The 14,262-nt window shown below is 48.0% G+C and overlaps 4 protein-coding genes across 4 annotated transcripts; all 4 read left to right on the forward strand.

The window, feature by feature from the left end:
• The first annotated feature begins 977 nt into the window (after positions 1-977).
• Positions 978-1,665, forward strand: BDV38DRAFT_259834 (uncharacterized protein). The gene is made up of 3 exons (XM_032055862.1): positions 978-1,054; positions 1,135-1,309; positions 1,383-1,665. The coding sequence occupies exons 1-3, from the start codon at positions 1,012-1,014 to the stop codon at positions 1,417-1,419; spliced, it is 255 nt and encodes an 84-aa protein (XP_031909093.1). The 5' UTR covers positions 978-1,011; the 3' UTR covers positions 1,420-1,665.
• Positions 1,666-3,143: 1,478 nt separating this feature from the next.
• BDV38DRAFT_259837 (TMCO4 family protein) lies at positions 3,144-7,838 on the forward strand. The gene is made up of 2 exons (XM_032055863.1): positions 3,144-6,020; positions 6,083-7,838. The coding sequence occupies exons 1-2, from the start codon at positions 3,846-3,848 to the stop codon at positions 7,421-7,423; spliced, it is 3,516 nt and encodes a 1,171-aa protein (XP_031909094.1). The 5' UTR covers positions 3,144-3,845; the 3' UTR covers positions 7,424-7,838.
• A 235-nt stretch (positions 7,839-8,073) lies between these two features.
• BDV38DRAFT_197117 (RTC4 family protein) lies at positions 8,074-10,195 on the forward strand. Its single transcript, XM_032052380.1, has 2 exons — positions 8,074-9,584; positions 9,652-10,195. The coding sequence occupies exons 1-2, from the start codon at positions 8,374-8,376 to the stop codon at positions 9,923-9,925; spliced, it is 1,485 nt and encodes a 494-aa protein (XP_031909095.1). The 5' UTR covers positions 8,074-8,373; the 3' UTR covers positions 9,926-10,195.
• Positions 10,196-10,382: 187 nt separating this feature from the next.
• BDV38DRAFT_197092 (M28 family metallopeptidase) lies at positions 10,383-13,503 on the forward strand. Its single transcript, XM_032052379.1, has 3 exons — positions 10,383-11,477; positions 11,549-12,921; positions 12,985-13,503. Exons 1-3 carry the CDS (start codon positions 10,559-10,561, stop codon positions 13,039-13,041), a joined length of 2,349 nt encoding a protein of 782 aa, XP_031909096.1. The 5' UTR covers positions 10,383-10,558; the 3' UTR covers positions 13,042-13,503.
• The last annotated feature ends 759 nt before the right edge of the window (positions 13,504-14,262 follow it).

A 14,262-nucleotide genomic window follows, 5' to 3' on the forward strand; every position in this document is an offset into this window, starting at 1 on the left:
TTCTCAGACGATAGAAGAAGAAAGGAGGGGTGGAAATGAAATGAAATGAAATCACCAGGTGAAACCCGTGGGAAAACTTCGGAGGAAGGCCCCCAACGGTTTAGTTCGTAGCAACGCGTATTTGGGGCCGTATTTCGACGTTCCCATTCTCGGAGGCTCGGTCGACGCGGAAAATCCGACGATCGTGGGGATGTTTCCATTTTAGGAATGTTTCCAGAGCACCTGCGGAAGTTTTGGACGGCTAAATTGCCTGGCTAAATACGGAGGTCACTCCGGGAGAGGGCTGCAGGCATCTCTTCAACTTTCCATTGGACCAGCCTTACTCGGAGTACGAGTACTTAAAAGCCCTAAGGTTACTTACGGTCGTAGTATTCGCCGTCGTCTAGTGGATTTTTCATAGATTAATTGCAAGTTCTTCGTTCCAACCTGTGGGTAAACAACGTACATCACTCTTACGCTTATTTCTTCGACTCTGCAGCATTGTCCGACTCTCAATTTGGTTCTGAAGATATACTATGATTTCAGTAACTAAAATATGCATAGTCTGTAAACTTAGAGTTTCTTAGATCCGGGAGAAGTTTAAATATGACTAAAAAACACGATCGAGTTCGGCATTCCGTCGGCAGATAGCCTTGCGAACCCTAAGGTAGGCGTGTCAATGCGGATTCCACTGGAGGAGTCTATCGATGATTGGGTCTCCGCTCTCGGGGAGGAGGTTGAAAGAAATTACAGACTATTTTAATACGTACAATACAACTACACACCTTAATCCATGTCCGGAACAATTGGACCGTCGTGTTAAGATATCCTTAGTACTTGAAAAAGCTTCCATGTTCAACTTCCAATAAGGGCAGGCTGATGAGCACCTTATGACGTAGAATTTCGTAACCTCAACCCTAACGACTCAACAGGCTTATAGAAACCCGTTCAGACGGTTAAATTATTTTCATAGGAAGCAGCTACTATATTGGCAGACCGTCACACGTCTACAATAACTACACATCAAACAATATGTCAGGCCTACCCGATCTATCTCACAAAGAGCCCTCGGCCCGTGAGTACCCCAATAACCTCCGATATGACTCCTACCAAATGGAACAACAACAACAACTAACTCATGAACCCTGTAACCAGGAACCCTGATGGAACAAGCCAGATCAAGAGCCGACAACGCCAGAGAAGACCTCTCGAATCCGCATGCCGAACCGGTGGCCGGCGTACAGACCGACCAGAGTCGGAACCCTCAACAGGATCTAGATAAGGGTGGTACGGCGAAGACGTCGGTGGAGGGAGGTCATTCTTCTAGAATGTGAGTGATTCTCCACCGTGATTGGGACTTTTTCACCGTCGTGGGATAATGGTGCTGATGTGGTTCTGTTCAGGGTAGAGAATATGACGGGACCTTCTGGTGTTCACTAGATGATATGGTGCTTTATGGGATTGATTGAGGAAGGGTAGGGTTGTTCAGTTTTGTTATTTTTACTCTGTGTATATTTTCGTTATCTTCTTTGCTATATGGACTATGAAGTTCCATACTTTTTGTGTCAAATATTCATATTTCAGGATATCGCCTTGGATATGTATAAGGAAGTTAAGCGAGTCGCCTGACTTAATAAATGGTGACCCCCTAGGGATTATAAGTAGGTAGGTGAGGTTAAATCCAATATCACTCAGTTCTATAGGCACTTTTCAGGCCCCTATCTAAGTGTAGTCTTACTAGCCTGTTCAAGATCCCCGAATCTTATCGAACCAACTATCTTTTTACTGTGCATAGAACCGCTCTCTCGAGCCCTGAGGTGTGTTCGACATTCCTATTCTACACTAATCCCGCTCAACTAAGAGTAGTACCAATATACCTACAGTCTTATGCCTTCCTATATAGAACTTAATGTGAGGTCCAAATAACAATTTTCTTTGAAAATATATGCCATGGAAAGTTATTACATCATGGTTCTAGCACCGGAGGTTTTGTAAATCTACTGTGGCAATATTGTATTTACCTAACGGCTTTAAAAGGATACATCCTCTATAACAGCTTTTTAAGATACACAAGAAAGACTTTTGACATGTTTTAAAAAACGCTGCTGGCACTCCCCTATTCCTCCAAAACTGTCTAGACTCATAAATAGATAAGCCCTCATATATATACGCCTCTATATCTCAGTGGGAGAGCGCTTGACTTGTACCTAATAGACATCAAGAGGAAAATAGCTATAGTATATATTCATATTAATGATAGCATCTACATGCCCAAGGTGCGGACCCAGGCTGGCAGGCTAACAGAGCTAACGCACAGGTAGACAGACAAGAGTCACAAGTCATAGCACCTAATTTCTTGCTCCGAGAAGAGGGTTCGGCTCCAATTTCTACGATGGTTATAGGCTGGAAATGAATAGATTTTTTATTAGACTCGCTCATAGTACACATTATTTCCTAGCAATAAAAGTTAAAATAGTTCGATAGTCCTAAGCTAATCAACACAGCCACTGTTACATCTGGCATTGGAATTCAAGTTAGAAGATAGTTAAAGGAGGGGTCCTACCCCTGGAGAAAGAGACAAATCCCCCATATATAGTTTAATTAAAAATAAAGTAAAAGGTCAATAAGAGAGCAACATAGAGAAAATAAAATGAACTACACTGGCGCCCAGATCTATCACAGCCCATAAAGACAAGACCAGATTCGTGACGTAGCCATGTCAAAAACATTTGTGAGAGAACGAAGGATATGAGTTCCTTGAAAAAAGTCTCTGATAATTAGTACTGTCTGATTAACAATCCTTCTTTAAGCTCTAGATAATGCTATATGTCCAGTTCGTATAAAAAAAAACCCCCCACAGCCTCGTTCGTTCTATGGCTGGAGTGATTTCCGAATTTGATCGTAGGGTTCAAATAGGGATTCAAATGGTTGAGCATCGCTTGAGTTCACATTTATATCATCAACCCTTCGACGGAGTTGATATACAAGTCAGTCAAGGAAATCAACTCCGCAGAGGCCTCGGATTAGCTAATCGACCTGTCCCAAACCTGTATCAATTGGTAACGCATTCAGTATTGCCGATAGACTAGTAAAAAGACCACGATCTGATCGGATGTAACCTAATTCATAATGGTAATCGATCATGTATCAGATTGATTGACAGAGTTCTCTGATGACATATAAAGAAGATCAAATGCTGACAACAATTGAGGGGGGGCGGATTGTTTAAAAATACCCATAAAAACCCACTGAGAGGCACACTAAAGAGCCACTGACGTGACAGGCCCTCACTGACCATGTCCCTTAAGGTTCTCTTCCGCAAACCACGGGTTCATTCCACTCCATTGCCGCTTTCGGGACGATTGCACCACACTCCCCGGTCGCAGAGAGGCTTGTTACCCAGCCAAGACCGGAATCGTTGCTGTCCACGATACACATTTCGATAGAAAAGAAAAGAAGAAAAGAAGAAAAACAGAGGTCGTTGCCCTCCCCACAAACCCGATCGGCTTTTCCCCACGACCTCTAACTCCTTCCTTCCTGCTGCCTATCGGTGAAAACCCCCCGTGTCATACGAGGAATCCCGTTCCCCTGAATCTATACCGACCGTCTGTCCTATTTTTTTTTTTTTTCCCAAACGATATTGTCGACGGTCAGCGTACGACTAAGCTCCCCTACGGTCTGAGCTCGTCACAGTCCGTGCTCGGAAAGTGTGAGTACATTGCAGCTTAGGAAATTCGTGGCAGTGCGTTCGCGCGCATGGGTGATCTTATGCGTGGTCTATGCGGGAATCTTCACGGTGGTTTAAAGGGTAAATGAAAGGATTTGGGTGATTGAAGCCGATTTCAACCTAGGAATACCGATGAAGTATGACCTCCAGTGCGACTTTTGACCACTCTCGCGACCCCGCCGTCGATCATTCCCAAGCTGTTTCGCACGAACCGGAGCATTCCCAGACCACGGCCGCAGAAAACAGTACAGGAACCCCCGATATCGATCCCCAGAAGGAAAATGCTAGTCCGGTCGGAGGCAATGCGGGGGGTGGGCCGACTGCAGAATCGACAACGGGAGAGGTAGATGAGTTTGGGCTGCCCATTCGGGTTCGGGCTAGGCCTGTACGCTCGGCTGAATCATCGGATAATGAAGAATTTCATGATGTTGAAGAGGCTGTCTCGGGCACGGGTAATAATCAACCAGCTTCACAAGAGAGCAAGCCCGTAACAAATGAATCGAAGCCAGAAGCACCCCAGGAAGACAGCACAAAACCAGTCGACAAGGGCAAAGACGAAGAGAAAAGGACACAAACCCCACCGGTAGTGGAGCCACATTCTGTTGAGCTTCCCCGAGAGAATGATTCAAGCGTGCCTGTGGGCAATGAAAAACATGCCACCGCTAGTAACCCCCTCCCTGACCAGGAGGATTGTCCCCCGCCACCTCCTTACACAGAGAAGCCAAATACAGAGAACCCCTCTGCTTCTACACAGTCGGATGCCGTGAAAAGCAAACGGTCGAGTCTGAAAGCATCGGAATGGTCACATCAGCGACTTAATGAGTCTAAAGACTCAGAAGATGAGGATGAAGCAGAAAGTGACGGTGGGTGGCAGGATATGCCTGCTATTGACGAGTTCGATGTTTACGACGACTTCGGGAGGCTAGTTGCTCGTGGTGCCAAACCAGAGGATAATGACGCAGTGTACCAGGGCTTGGGAGGCGCCGGGAAGGGCTACACCCGAGTGCAACTTGATGAAGACGCTCAGTCGGCGACAAGTCTAGATGAAGATACAAGCTATCTCTTTAAAGATGCCGCTCACAACTCTGCTGGTGTAGAAGGCGAAGAGCTGCGCGACGCTGTCAGTCAATTGCAGGCCACAAAGGATCTGCTGACCGAGAGTCAAAGGATAGCATACGTCGGGGTGACCAGATTAGCTATATTCCAGATGACGAGAGACCTGGACCGGGTTCCCTCAACTAAGGGTACACGCAAGGCGAGACAAAAGACCATTGACTCGATGCGTAAATGGGGCCAAACAATAATGGCTCGGATTTATGCTCATATGGATATCGATGCCGCTGAGCAGGTGATGATTGAACAATTGGCGGAACATGGTGTCCAACCTGCAGATCTTGTCCGGCCTCTCATGCAGAATGCTCGAGTCAAGAATCCTTTAGCTGACGAAGTCGACACGCCGAAGAAATCCCTATCATCCCCCACGACTCCGAGCTTAAAGGACGAATATCGAGGTAGCCTATCCTCTGATTTTGACAGGTCAACGTCTCCTCCACCGTATGAGACACACGAGGGCGAAGATCTTCCCGAAGTTCGAACCCCCTCCCAGCTTCCTACGTCGACAAAGATCGATATAGATCTTCGGTGGACGGTGCTCTGTGATCTCTTCCTTGTCCTCATTGCAGATTCGGCTTATGATGCGCGGTCACGGTCCTTACTTGAAAAAGTAGGCGAGTCTATGGAAGTGTCCTGGCTACAGATTGCCCGGTTCGAAAAGCGCGTGGTTGATGCTCTAGAAATGCAGGAAGAGGCGGCCAAGGAAACCTGGGATGAGTCGGATCACATGGAAAAACGCCGAAAGATGGCTTTGAAACGGAAATACATTGTTATGGGCTTGGCCACTGTTGGTGGGGGGCTGGTCATTGGTCTCTCCGCTGGGTTGTTGGCCCCAGTGATTGGTGCTGGTCTTGCAGCTGGATTTACCACCGTAGGAATCTCAGGAACCGGTGCATTCCTGGGAGGGGTGGGAGGTACAGCGATTATTGCTTCTGGAGGCACCCTGACCGGAGGAACGATTGGGTTGAGGGCTTCCAACAGACGTACTGGAGCTGTCCAGACTTTCGAGTACCGTCCCCTGCACAACAACAAAAGAGTCAACCTGATTGTCACCGTGTCCGGTTGGATGACTGGTAAGGTGGATGACGTCCGATTACCCTTTAGTACGGTGGATCCTATAATGGGAGATCTATATTCGGTTCTCTGGGAGCCTGAAATGCTTCGGAGTATGGGAGATACCATCAACATTCTTGCTACAGAGGTAGGTGTCAGCACGTGTTTATTATGTACAAATATCGCTGGGAGTTGCTAACTGTTTCCTAGGCATTAACTCAAGGGTTGCAACAAGTCCTTGGAAGCACTGTTCTAGTTGCTCTAATGTCGTCTCTGCAGTTGCCACTTGTTCTTACGAAACTCTCGTACTTGATTGATAACCCATGGATCGTTTCATTGGCTCGCGCGAACGCAGCTGGGCTGATTTTGGCTGATTCTTTGATGGAGCGCAACCTTGGGAAGCGGCCTGTCACGCTCCTGGGCTTTTCTCTCGGCTCTCGGCTTATTTTTTCTTGTCTAAAAGAGCTTGCAGATCGAGGTGCCCACGGGCTTGTGCAGAACGTCTATCTATTCGGGTCGCCTATTGTGGCTAACAAAGATGAATATTTGAAGGCTCGTAGTGTGGTATCTGGCCGCTTTGTGAATGGGTATTCCTCAAATGATTGGATCCTGGGCTATCTCTTTCGTGCAACCAGCGGTGGAATTATGCGTGTGGCTGGTCTCGCTCCAGTGGAAGGGATCCCCGGTCTTGAGAACTTCGACGTTACCAAGCTTGTGAACGGTCATATGGACTACCGAGCAGCAATGCCCCGGCTGTTGAAAGAGGTTGGGTGGGAAGTCTTAGGTGACGAGTTTGCAGAGCTCGAGGACCCCGATCCAGAAAACCACGCCGAGCGACAAAGAGAGCTTATCCGCGAGATCGACGAGGCCCGACGAGAAGCCGAGGCAAAACCAGAAAAGAAACGGTTCGGTTTGTTCAAACGAGGAAAGTTGGCTCAAAAGAAAGGTTGGGAAACATACGACGTGGAGCGAAACAATGCCACGCCGCGAGATTCGAGCGACAGCAACGGAACCGGAAGCGTGTTATTCGACATCGATGCGATCCGAGCCGAGCTTGCATCCGAAAGTATTGAAGTCAAGCAACTCGAGTCGACCTTGCCTCCCATGAAGCTTGATTTGAATTCCCCGTCCAGCTCAGCCCCAGTTACGCCGACTCGGTCAGATAGCAAAGATACTACTAAGGCTGCCAATCTCATCAAGTCCGCGCCCCAGTCGCCGCCTGAGCCTTACTCTGTGCCCAGCACATCCCATGATCAGCAGCCTTCTACACATAAAGAAGAAGAGATAGAAATGACTTTCGACACCTCCTATCATGAGCCACCACCCCGTTCACATTCATTCTATGAGCCCACAACTGCTACTTCGTACGATGCCCATTCTACACGGCCAGAGCTGCGATCATCATTGACGACGCCAGCTGGTCTTGGTATTGGCGCTGCTGCTGGTGTCGGTGCCAGTGCACTTGGTGCATTGGCTCTCGAGCCCAATGCCTGGGCTGATCACGACATCGGGAACGGGGAAGAAGGTGAGATTCATATGAGTTTTGAGTGATGTGGTTCCACGACTATAAAGATTAGAACGAAGACGCATTTGCCAAGCTTGGTTATACGCTATTTGTTGTCTGATTCACAGTGAAGTACGAATAATTTTTGCTTCATTCGTCTTCTGTTGGCTTGCCTTTCTTGTATCTTGTCTTTCCCTATCTTCGACTTCTTCTCTTTCTCACCCTCTGTTTCCCCAATGTTTGCTTTTACTTCCTCATACTTTCATCATTCACTTTCATAGAAGGTGCGAACCGTTGACCGTATTCTGCATTGGAGACCCCAGGTTTCGTATTTATTGATTGAGTGTTGGTCGGGAGTGCATATCTTTTTGTTCTTGCATATTGTTCAATCAAGGGCACGATGCAGCATCGTGATTAATTCATAAGCCCTTTTCTTTCCCTCAGTCTTTTTTTTTTTTTTTTTTTTTTTTTTTTTTTTTTTTTTTTTTTTTTTTTTTTTTTTTTTTTTTTTTTTTTCTTATTCTTGAGCGCATCTTCATTTCTTGTCAGGATTGCAAGCCATTACGATGTTCCGAGTCTTACGACGCGGTCTAGATTATTGTCAACACCCCTTAGCTGCATTTGCCACATAGATTATTATTCTTCTTTTTCCTATATGATTACCGAATAAAAGATCGATGAAGCTACATTAAATGAACCATCAATGACGGTCAAATCTTCTTCAATAGTCGAAGCCAAGGATCAGCTGCGCCTTACATTTTATTCTTAGCAATTCAATTGATTTTAATTAATGCGGAGTTACCGATAGCGTGTCACCACACGCGTTTCTCCTCTTCTTCTTCCTGCCACCCCCCCAATTTCCTCGAGCGATTGCCTTGACTCTCTGTTCCCATTCATTTATAAAACAATCCCTATACAATATTTCCTTATTTAAACAAATGCGCAACCGCCCTGAAACACGCCGCACGTTCCAAACCACTCCCCGACCCAAGCCACTATGGTCACCCCTCGGCCGAAGCCCGACTCGAGCTACGCCTCGAACCGCCTGACAAGACAAAATTACCACGGGCAACATCTTCTTTCGACTTTCAAGGACAAAGAAGCTCCTGAGCCTGTTACTAAGCCCGAACCAGCCACGGACGATGAGCCGGTGAGCTCCAGCGAAGAAGAAACTTGGAGCAATGCCGGTTTAGATGACGATCTCGAGAATGAGCGCACGCCTCGTCGCCCAGGGCCAACGTTGGAGGAGAAACTAGCTGAGACTTCGAGAGAAAATGGAACACCATCACGAACCCCGCGATCGAAGAGAGGAATTGACAGTCCGAGAGCTCAACGCTCGAGTCGTAAGAGGACGTTGAAAGATGTAGTTACTGTTAACGAGGAGAATGACAATGGCGATCCTTTTTCAGAGTGTGGGTGGTCTTCGCAAGGTGTAAAGAAGCACAAGGCGGAGTATGGGTCCATGAAGAAGCGCAACTCGACAGTCTATTCCAGAAAGCCGAGCACGCCTTTACAAATGGATTCGCCGAATGCTGGGAAGAAAATAAAGAACGTGGATACGGAATCCCAGAAGGATGATGGATTTAAGGTCCCCAAGGATATTGATATCAAAAGTCCGCCATCTAAATCGCGCTCATCCGCGGAATTTAAGGCCCCTCCCCCTCTTCCAAATGATATTGTCTCTAGCTCCTCTTTTGCGCCCTCCTCCGCTCGAGAACCTGCTATCTTTGATACGGATGATGACGATGCTTCGCCCCTCAGCTCTCCGCTTAGCGAGTTATCTGAGACCGGTCTACAGGACATACTACTAGATGAGGCAGGTGATGCGCCGAAGCCGAAGGAGTCTCTGTGTCCCTGGTGTAAAGAACCTGTGGACCCAGAACTCTTGTTACGATTTCAATCACAGCCGAAACAGCGCATCCGAGAACAGCAGCGGTTCTGCGATTCTCATAAGAAGACCGCGGCCGAGAAAGAGTGGCATGATAAGGGCTACCCAGCTATCGATTGGGATACGTTCGACGACCGGATCCATAACTATTTTGACGACTTGGAGACCCTTCTGGTTCCAGATAGCCAGTCCTATTACCGAAACATCCTGGATTCCACGTTAAAGGCTGGAAAAGCCAAGAACTTCCGGCTGACACTAGAGGGAGATGGTTTGGAGACGATCTCTTGCGGTTATTACGGTACTCGAGGCTCCGGTAAAATGTGAGATATATTTCTGATACTCTCCCAGAATTGTGATTTATCCGATGCTAATGCAAGGGTTGGACAGGTTACAAGCATTGACCACACATTTCTCGCGTAAACTACGCCGCCTGGCCGCCAGCGACCACATTGTGAAGTCGGCTGGCGTTGTGGGTTACGCCCAAGCTGTGCTCGTGCCTGAATTGGCGGTCCGGCTGGTCAAGGAAGACATGGGGGTCAGCGACGAGGCCGCTCGGCAGATCTTGCGCGACAGCATCGATCTTGGTGAAAAGCTAAACTTCGCATTGAACGACAAGGTTCCGATTCCCGAAGAACTTGTGGGGCGTTCAGTTGATCTGTAACTGTAACCATGTGTTCTTCTTTATGTCTTTCTTTCTTTGTTGATTTTCCCGTCGCATACGATGTGTCTGGTCTTGATTGTATATAAGAAAAGCGTGGCACGTGATACCACTTGTGTTTGTGTTTTATGTGTTGTTTTTGTGCTTTCAATGGTGTTGATGATGGAAGATTGCCTCATATACGCAATGTATGGCGTGCGATTCGTGGGTTTCAATGTACGGACTTAATCTTTACAAGAGCAGCCAATGCAACTAAGAAGGCGACCGGGTCGTCGCTTACATAGTAACCGATGTAGGATTTCTACAGTATGGTGTATGTAAACTGTCAAACGGGTATTCGGCAAATACGGTACAGAAAGTAAGTACTGAAAGATGATAGATAAGCTTTGAGCTCCGCTTTTGCTACCGGACTCCGCACGGAACCGATAAAGAGACCCAATGACTGTCCATTACGTAGTTAAGGACTCCGATTAGATAAAAAGCCACTCCAGACGCCGCCCTCAAACCCTCACCGTTTCTCCAATCCCGCATAGGAGAGCTGTCACTTAACCACCCAGATCGATCAATGCGAGCGATCGTCTGTTCCATGTCTGACCGCGATTCCCTCCGATTTCCTCAATTCACTTAGTTGAAACCATGCCCCCCGAGATGAGGGAGAAGTCCATGCCACATACCATGGCGCCCTCCGAATCCACGCCTCTTCTGCAGGTGGTCAACGTCGCTCCCCAGCGGCACCGGTACCCCCACCACAAGCTACGACAGTTCTGTAGCTTCACTCTCGGAACACTACTCGTGATTTCTCTGTTCTTGTTCCTCCTTCCCTCGGCCATCTTCCCACGGGAGCATGGCTCCATCTGGTCTTATTTCCCTGGGGCGCACCCGTTCCCCCATAAAGCCTGGCCTCAGGGCCACGGTCTCACATATGAAGAGCTGCAGGCAATTCTTCAAACGACTCCGTCCGCCGAAAAAGCGCGGGAATGGAGCAGCTACTATACGGCGGGGCCTCATCTCGCCGGCAAGAACCTGAGCCAGGCGATCTGGACCCAGGAGCGCTGGCAAGAGTTTGGCATCCAGGACACCGACATCGTGGCCTACGATGTCTACATCAATTACCCTCTGGAGCACCGCCTGGCTCTGCTTAAGACATCTAAGGACAAGACCGAAGTTACGTTCGAGGCTACCCTAGAGGAAGACGTCCTAGAAGAGGATGGCACCAGTGGTCTGCCTGATCGCGTGCCTACTTTCCATGGCTATTCTGCCACTGGAAATGTCACTGCTCCATTTGTATACGTTAATTACGGCTCTTATCAGGATTACCAAGATTTGGTTGATGCCAATGTCAGTCTTGCTGGCAAGATTGCGATCGCCAAGTATGGTCACATCTTCCGTGGGCTGAAGGTGAAGCGCGCACAGGAGCTGGGTATGGTGGGTGTGATCTTGTATGACGATCCGGAAGACGATGGTGAGGTTACAGAGGAGAACGGATACAAGCCGTACCCCGAGGGTCCGGCCCGGAATCCTAGTGCTGTGCAACGGGGTAGCACCCAATTCCTGAGTAAGTCCCTTCAGCGCTCATGTGCTAAATCGAGAACTGGCCGCAGTTGATTAACTATTTGGGTGACGTAGGCTTTGCACCCGGCGACCCGACTACACCTGGTTGGCCATCCAAGCCCGGATGTGACCGTAAGGACCCTAGTGATGCAATCCCATCCATTCCTTCGATTCCAATCTCGTACAAAGAGGCCATACCTTTCTTGAAGGCTCTCAATGGACATGGTCCCAAAGCAGCGGACTTCCCTAAGGGTTGGCAAGGTGGAAAACTTGGCAGCAAGGGCGTTGAATATAACATTGGCCCTTCACCGGATGATGTCGTAATCAACTTGGACAATCAACAAGAATACGTAACTACCCCTCTGTGGAATGTCATTGGCACTATCAGGGGTGCTATCCCTGACGAGGTGGTCATTCTGGGTAATCACCGGGATGCTTGGATCGCCGGTGGTGCTGGAGACCCAAATAGTGGCTCCGCTGTCCTCAATGAAGTTATTCGCAGCTTTGGCGAAGCTCTGAAGGCAGGGTGGAAGCCATTGCGCACAATCGTCTTTGCCAGCTGGGACGGAGAAGAGTATGGGCTGCTAGGGTCAACAGAGTGGGTGGAAGACAAGCTTCCTTGGCTTTCCAAAGCCAATATTGCCTATCTCAATGTTGACGTAGCTGCCTCTGGGACGGTCCTTGGTCCTCGGGCGGCCCCGCTCCTGAACAGTTTGATCTATGAGGTTACTAGCCTTGTCCAGTCTCCCAACCAGACCATTGAAGGCCAAACAGTACGCGATGTCTGGGATGGCTACATTGCAACCATGGGTAGCGGTAGTGACTTCACTGCTTTCCAGGACTTTGCGGGCGTGGCCAGCCTTGACCTGGGCTTCGGCCGTGGCCCCAAGGACCCCGTATACCACTACCACTCCAACTATGATAGCTTCGACTGGATGGATCGATTTGGGGATCCTGGTTGGCTCTATCATGAAGCGTGCACTAAGCTCTGGTCTCTGGCTGCTGCCAAGCTGGTCGAGGCCCCTGTACTGTCCTTTAGTGCGTCTGACTATAGTGCTGGTCTCGGTCAATATTTGGAGAAGATCAAGCCCGGCGCAAAGAAATTGCCTGGTGGCGAGTTCGACTTTGGGTCTCTGGACAGGGCAGTGGCCGAGTTCCAGGCTACGGCTAAGAAATTTGACGCCTATGCCGCTGACCTGGCCTCCCAGTTGGATGAAAATCTCCCCTGGTACCTGTGGTGGAAGAAGGTGAGGCTCTACTTCCAGATCCGTGTGGCTAACGACAAGTACAAGGCCCTTGAACGGGCTTTCTTGTACGAACCCGGACTCGATGGGCGCCACTGGTTCAAACATGTGGTGTTTGCGCCTGGCCTGTGGACCGGATACGCGGGTGCGACGTACCCTGGGTTGGTGGAGAGTTTTGATGCCGGTGATTCAGCAAATGCCCAGGTAAGGAAGAAAACACGCTGCTAAGCTTTTATGATGACGACGCTAACGTGGGTTTTCTATTAGAAATGGCGCTCTATCATCGTCGAGCGCCTGGAGGCCGCTACGAAAGTGCTTCAATGATATAGATGATCTTGTGGGGTTGGGTAGATTGGCAGGAGAAAGCTGAGCTGAGATCATCATCTACAATCTCGGTTTCAGAGCCAGTCGGATAGGGAGGATGTGACGTAGTGTTGGGTGTTAGGAATGTATATAGCAGCTGACCTTGCGTCGTACTAGAACTTCACCGTAGGACTTCACCAATCCATCTTCCTGCACAGTTTGGTACTATACCTTCTCAGTCATGGTTGCAGATGCACGTTACAAGGATCTGGGCCTATTACCCAGAGATGTCAGACAAAGAAAGGAGAATGAGAGGCTGTGGTCTTCATTCAATACGAGTGATTGAAAAGCGGAGTGAAAAAGATGTTCTTGACTAAAAGATCGGAAAAGAATCCGATAGTTAGTGGAAGCCCTTGCTGAATGGAGACAGTCACGGGTCAAACAAAAGCATGACTGACTCTTGTTTCTGTACGTTTGTCTTGACCCACCAAACCCCGTCTTTTGTCTCCACTGCTGCGACTTTCTTTCTTTATGACTATCATCAATTTTATGTCCGTTTCACCTCTTCATCTCCGCTCTTTCGCGTTTGACTCCTCTCCTCTCTCCCTCTCTTTGTGCTTCTTTCCTTTCTGATAGCTCTCGCTCGAGATCCACTGCCTATCAAGAGCTCATTTATAAAAGATTTCGACCATTGCATTTGCCACTGCTCTTCATGCAAGAAAAACAGCCAAGGCTGCCGGTCCGGCAGCTAGTCATTCTCTGTAAGTTGACCTGTGAAATCCTTGACGCTCTATGTTCTATACTGATTGCGTGACTCGTCCCTTCTTACGCCTAAATAGCAATATGTCGCTTTGCAGAGCCTGGTACGTTCATTGAAGCTCAACTCGTTTTGCAGAGTTTTCCGATTCTAGCTACTAGATCGGTCAATGATGGCGCGATCAAGTGCTAAAATGATCTGTTCTCATCCACAGTTGTTTTGACTTCTGTTTTGCCGTATCTTGTATGCACCACCCTTTTTTTTTCTTTTTTTTTTTTTTTTTTTTTTTTTTTTTTTTTTTTTTTTTTTTTTTTTTTTTTTTTTTTTTTTTTTTTTTTTTTTTATTTTTTTTTTTTTTTCCTTGGCCTATAAGGCTGGCGGTTACACGGCCCTGGTACGTTCATTGAAGCTCAACTCGTTTTGCAGAGTTTTCCGATTCTAGCTACTAGATCGGTCAATGATGGCGCGATCAAGTGCTAAAATGA

This window comes from Aspergillus pseudotamarii, assembly GCF_009193445.1.
Source record: "Aspergillus pseudotamarii strain CBS 117625 unplaced genomic scaffold BDV38scaffold_73, whole genome shotgun sequence".
NCBI lineage: Eukaryota > Fungi > Ascomycota > Eurotiomycetes > Eurotiales > Aspergillaceae > Aspergillus > Aspergillus pseudotamarii.